This window comes from Egretta garzetta, unplaced genomic scaffold (assembly GCF_000687185.1).
Source record: "Egretta garzetta isolate BGI_Z169 unplaced genomic scaffold, ASM68718v1 scaffold10, whole genome shotgun sequence".
Classification (NCBI taxonomy): Eukaryota; Metazoa; Chordata; class Aves; order Pelecaniformes; family Ardeidae; genus Egretta; species Egretta garzetta.
Genome location: NW_009258268.1, coordinates 524,064 through 530,063, shown reverse-complemented (window position 1 = coordinate 530,063; position 6,000 = coordinate 524,064). Strand labels below are relative to the sequence as shown.

At 43.3% G+C, this 6,000-nt stretch overlaps 1 protein-coding gene across 3 annotated transcripts; it reads left to right on the top strand.

Moving 5' to 3' along the window:
* Positions 1–17: 17 nt before the first annotated feature.
* MTRES1 (mitochondrial transcription rescue factor 1) lies at positions 18–3,998 on the top strand. Of its 3 annotated transcripts, XM_009649303.2 has the most exons (3): positions 18–1,585; positions 2,426–2,498; positions 3,611–3,998. In XM_009649303.2, the coding sequence occupies exons 1-3, from the start codon at positions 1,125–1,127 to the stop codon at positions 3,785–3,787; spliced, it is 711 nt and encodes a 236-aa protein (XP_009647598.2). In that variant the 5' UTR covers positions 18–1,124; the 3' UTR covers positions 3,788–3,998. The 3 variants fall into 3 exon arrangements, 1 of the variants encoding a protein (XP_009647598.2); XR_004841217.1 differs by having other exon boundaries at positions 1,493–2,678; positions 3,611–3,683; XR_004841218.1 differs by lacking the exons at positions 2,426–2,498; positions 3,611–3,998 and adding an exon at positions 2,534–3,603 and having other exon boundaries at positions 1,511–1,585.
* The last annotated feature ends 2,002 nt before the right edge of the window (positions 3,999–6,000 follow it).

The following is a 6,000-nucleotide window of genomic DNA, read 5'->3' as shown; positions in this document are numbered from 1 at the left end:
GTTGTATCCGCTGGCCGGCGGGGAGCAAAGTAAGATCGAGCACTAAAAATAAGCACTAATAATGGTTTGCACGTTCAAATCACTGTTCTAGGAATTTGCCCCCAAACTGAGGCGAGGCGTTAAGTCTTAAGTGAGGGTTGCACCATCCTAAATTTTAAACCGTATGTCTTGTATTTTAAGTTAACATATTCAAATGAAAAAAAATAAAAAAAGAAGTTGTGGTTATTTTTATATGGCAGATAATTGCCCTCATCGATCAGGACTTTTTCCCAACCACAAAAAAACCCCAAACCCTCATTCAGATCTCGGCAGAGTTCACTTGGGTGCGGGGCAAACCAACTCCAGTCTCATGAAGCAAACACGTGTTCCACGCATATAAGGCCGTCATAAAAGCCTGTGCTCCACCTAGCTGGGAGGGACTGTAAATCAGTTTCTGAGAGTGTCGAAAGACATCTGAGGTTTTGGGGGGGGTGTTTCCACCTACTTGTCCCAGCTTAGAGCAGTACCGGAGAGCTTGCCTGTGAAACTGTTCTTGCTGGCATTGGCCCTGTTGCGGTACGGAGCGCAGCGTTATTTCTCCTGAGCTTCCACCATGGTGCTGTTCGCTGTTTGGAGAAACAGGGGGAAGGAACGTTGTGCAAGCGTTCTGCCACGCAGGAGTGTTGTGGTCTGACCAAAGACTGAAGTTAAGCAGCTTTCGACTCTTCTAGGTTTATTTGCTTGTGGTCTTGAGCAAGTTGCTTTTATTGGGAGTAAGTCATGATAAATGTAGGTCTCCCTATGCTTTTTATGACGGAGTTAACTTCGTTTCCGTGTCTTTTGTTGAATGGTATTTTAGATGTAGGGAGGAAAATGCTGCAAATACATTTGGACAGTTAATATGAAACACCAGAAAAGGAATTACGAACGGGGTATTCCAGTGGGGTTTTTAGTGTTTGTTTTTCTGGTGTTTTAGCTCTTTGTCATGGTGTACAAGAAAGGCAGAGCATAAAGCCAGTACAGACGTGTGCTTTTAGACAATGCATAGTTCTATAGGGAACTAGATAATCATCTTTTTGTGGTAACTATTGTGCCATACCTGGAGAAATCCTTCCAATAGTCAAAGCAGTTGCTCATTTTTACGTATGACTGTTTGTTTTATTTTAGGGTATGCTATGACTGGCTTCAGACTCCCCATCACTACTTTTAGAAAATTAAATGTCTGGTTTGGACTGTGGGAAAAATTCCCCTCTAATAAACTGTATCTCTCTTGGAGGAGAAGCGTATTCTGTAGCTGTCAAGCAAGCACAGTAAACTACAGAAGATGTTTCAGCTTTTCCCCAGTAAAACTCTCTGCACTAAGACTTTCTCCAGAGTATGTCTCAGTACTTTCTCTGCGGAACAAAAGTAACAAAAGCTCTAAAAGGAGCAGACAAACCGTGCAAGAAGAAGAGGAGGAAGAGGACGAAGATGAAGAGGAAAGCGATTTGGAAGATGAATTTGAAAACGACCCCAACGTAGTAAAAGATTACAAGGATCTTGAAAAAGTCGTACAGTCTCTTCGGTACGATGTGATCATGAAAGCTGGTCTAGACATTGCAAGAAAGTAAGTATGGAAGAAACAACCTGCCAATGAGAAAGATGTCATGTACCTAAAATTTTAGTTTTCATACCCTTTTGTTGCTGGAATAACTCAGTGTTTGGGGCTTTTTTGGTGTAGCTGTTTTGAGTGTCTAAAAATATGTTTTGGATGCATGGGTGCTCTTGTTTGTTTCACCTTATCTCTCTCAAAACAGCCCGTTTTCTGCTTTTCACTGTCTGCAGTATTTCTAAGATTGCTGAGGAGGCATTGTCTATCAATTACTGTTTATTTAAAGTGAAGAAAACACAAAAGACTGTACAAAGTAGTACAAAAAGATCTAGTTTGAGTCTGAGGGAGTAAAATAATACGCTGCTTAATGGCTGTAGAAGTAGGTGAGGGTAAGTATAAACCTAACAAACTAGGTCAGCCAGGTAAACGTGCACTCTGTAAATATATCGCAGTGTTTGATCTAACACAACCTACAGAAGCCTTGTATTGCAACATTGTTAAAACAGAATATTAGTATAGCTCGATCACCTAAAAATTATTAAGCAGGCTGGTGCAGGAAAGGGGACAGTATTTCTTGGTATTCAGGAGGCAGGTCTTTAAAAACAGCCCTTTATTGCTTGCACCGGTGGCACAGAGCAGCTGTACTCTATTATTTCATTTAATATCTATGAAAGACTTTTTCGTTGCTTCCAGTTCAAGTCTGCCCTGACCTTAAATAAAGGTATCCTTTGTGTGCAAATGAGAGTTGTGGAAATGCGCCTTGCACATGAATGGTGTTCTTGTGTATCTGCAAAGAAACAATTGCATTTGGTCTGCTGCACACTGTAAATGCAATAAAACCTTGTTTTTCTTCAGTAAAGTAGAAGATGCATTCTACAATAATGAACTCAGGCTGAATGGAGAAAAACTATGGAAGAAAAGTAGAACTGTAAGACTTTTTAAAATTTAAATCTTTTCGTACAGTATGAGAAAATAACTAAGGCATGACCTCTTCTTCTCCCTCCTTTTACTTGGGTCAGAAGAGCTAACCACTAAATGGCTCTGCAGAGGTGAATGAATAGCATTGCTAACACCACTTCCATCTTTGCCTGTGTGACCAGTTCCCTGGGTAAGAGCTTGTTCCCTAAGGCAGACAGGAGAATTGGGGTATAAGCGAGTGAAAACTAAGGCTGAAAGTCAGGAGAAGGCGGATAGCAGTGAGGACAGGACTTTGTGAGTCGCTGAAGGCAGTGCTGATAGATGTGAGGTTGATGGAGTAGGAATGATTAAATCTTGGTGGAGCAGGCACCTGATTAAAGAAAAAGAGAGAGTTTGATGATAGAAAGGGGTTGAAAACTGGGGTAGCTCAGGAAAGGTTATCGTGTCTGTAACAGAGCACATGGGAACACAGTCAGGAGAAGAGCCAGGAGGGTTACGGGCCATACTCTTTCACAACAGAGCCCACCGGAATGGTGACAAGCATACTTCTGCCCACCCTTTATGTGAGGGTGATCCTGCGTGGTGGTTGCTGTCATCAAAGGGCAGTAAGCAGAGAAGTTTTCATTCCCGATCCCCTGAAGCTAAGGCTGGGTTTTGAGAGACATACTGCTTTTGAGACTTGTGAAAGGAGCACAAGCAGTTGACCAGCACTCTGGACTTTAAAACACTTTAAACTGTTTTAAAGGCAGGAGGGAGAACTTTGAGTTTTGCTGTTTTGTGTCTCTGTTGATTCAAAAAGATTGGCAGGAAGCAGCCTTCAGGAAAAAAATACACTGCATGACACCTTTTACACAGAGCTGGGTGTCGGTTGTAGAACAGGAAGGGTAAAGCTCTTGGCAGAGAAGGTCATGAGACGCTTAATTGCTTATTGCCAGGGCTTTCCTAGAATTTCATAGCTGGAGGATCTGTAACGGGTCTAGTATTGCCTGCCTTCCTCCCCTCCTGCGAGATAAGAATATTAAATGGAAAGAAAGGAAGAAAATTAAAATTGGAGGTAGACTGTGGGGATTTGTTTTCCCCAGGGAATGTTTATAATCGCTCTTCTTCTCTTTCTGTTTCCAGGTGAAAGTTGGGGACACACTGGATCTCATAGTAGGTGAAGATAAAGAAACAGGAACTGCTGTAGTTATGCGGGTAGTCTTAAGAAAAGTATCTGACAAAACTGAAAGTGAAAAATACAAAGTAGTTTTGAGGCGTTGGAAAAACTTAAAAGTGCCCAAACAGGATGTACTTAAGTAACAGGGGGTTGCATGTGGCAGCGTAAGATATTTGCAGAAAACCATATTTGTTGTTAAATACGAATTTTGGTTAAACAAAATTACAGTACCCTTTTTTAAGGGCTTGTGTCAGAATGTTATCTCCCTCTGCCGTGTACATCAATATCCATGCAATAAACCTGTCGATTATATAAAATTGCTTCCTTATTCCTTATCAGTTTGATCTTGGTTGACGATACCAACTCCATGCTTACATACACGGCTGCTAGACTGGGAATACAGAAGGGTACTGATTGCAGCTGTGTATTTCTAAGCAGGAAACTTCATGGTGACGGAGAATGAATTATGGCAGCGATACTCTGCTCTCATGGAGAAGGCAGATCAGTGAGGAGATGCGTGTAGTACTGCAAGTAGTACTTTTTTTTACGATTGCGTAGATGTTTAAAGATGCAGTAAATGTCTGGTTAATGGTTTAGAGGCATAGTGACCTTTTAAAAAAAAGGGTTTTTAAGAGGATGCAATCCTGGAAAGCTTTCCAAGGTGTCTTTGGTGATCCTTACGCTGCAGAAGCGAAGGGATTCAGCATAGCAAGCACCCAGAGGAACATGGTGGGCTCTACTTTCACTGTGGTCATTGCTGTCTCTGCTGCATTTGTTGGAGCTTGCACCAATGGCTATGGAAATAAAGAGATGGGATGTGTCCTCTGATACCCAGTTCCACTTTACCATTACTATTCTAAGTGCCTCCCACAGCCTCCAGGGATGCTGAGAGAAATAAGTAGAAAGATGCGTTACTGGTAATATGTCAGTGAGCTCCAGTTGTTGGTCAGCAACCATTCGTTACCTGTCAAGTGCTTATTAGTATGTACAGTCACGCTGCCTGTGACCTCCAGCAGTAGTAGCTTACACACAGAGCTGACAGGGCCGGAACAGGAGCCCAGGAATGCTTTGGGGCTTGAGAATAGCCAAGGTACAGATGCAAAGAAATGAACTTTCTGAAAGGGTCTGTTCTGCCGAAGATAAACCCAAGAGCAACGAAAGAAGCCAACGCCTGCCTGGCATCCCAGATGGGCAGGAAAGTTGCATCCCTGAAAGCCGTTGACGTAAGAAAGAGTACAGGCAGGGTAGTTCCTTGAGTCGGACATAATATGAATACAACATTAGGCCAAAACCCTAGATTTGAACTTCCAGAAAAGCCTGTTGGGAAGTAAAGTAGACAAGAGCTTGTGATAAGGACCTGGCTCTCTCCTAGTGATGACGGAGAGAGGCTTTTTACCAAGGCCTGTAATGACAGAGCAAGGGCCGATGGTTTTAAACTGAAAGAGGGTAGATTTAGATTGGCTATAAGGAAGAAATTTTTTACCATGAGGGTGGTGAGGCACTGGAACAGGCTGCCCAGAGAAGCTGTGGATGCCCCATCCCTGGAAGTGTTCAAGGCCAGGTTGGATGGGGTTTGAGGAACCTGGTCTAGTGGAAGATGTCCCTGCTGATGGCAGGGGGTGTTGAGATTAGGTGATCTTTAGAGGTCCCTTCAACCCAAACCATTCTATGATTCTATAATGACTGCCACCAAAAAACAGGTCTTCACTGACTGACAGAGGTGGAAACAGGCTTTCATAGGTTGTAAGTGTTGATCCACTAGTGGTATCAGCAAAGCAAAGGAAAAGAAAGGCAGACTTCCTGAGGAGTCTTCTGATGGGTGAGAGCAGCCTCTGTGGATTTGGGATTGAAACTGTTGGAGAGAGAACTGTACCCACTGGCTTCAGAAAAGAAAGCTTCAGTCACAGGCAGGGTGATCTCAGAGGAAAACTATGACAGCAGGAAGGTGAGTAGCTGTTCCGCTTAGCTAAGACTGATCTGTCATGCATAAGCTTCTCTATTGATCAGACCCTTTTACTGGGGCCTGGCAGTGTTGAGCAGGTTGTGCTTGTTTCTGCAGTGTTCACACGTTTGGACTGTGAGCTAAAGAAAGGCAAGGCTTGGATAATGACTGACGCGAGTGCCAGGCGAGCAGAGCCACCAGGCATTCTGGGAGGTGTAGGAGCAGGCCCATCACAGCCATGGCTTTTGCCAGACCTTCAGGGGGCTTTTAGACAAGGTAGGCTCATAGACTGTGCGTATTTAAAGCATGCATAAACTTATCTGGGGATCAGCTGTGCATCTTCCCTTCATCAGCCATGAATTTAAGGTGATGGAGTCCATCCGATAACATGGTCAAGCGTCTGGTCAGATGACA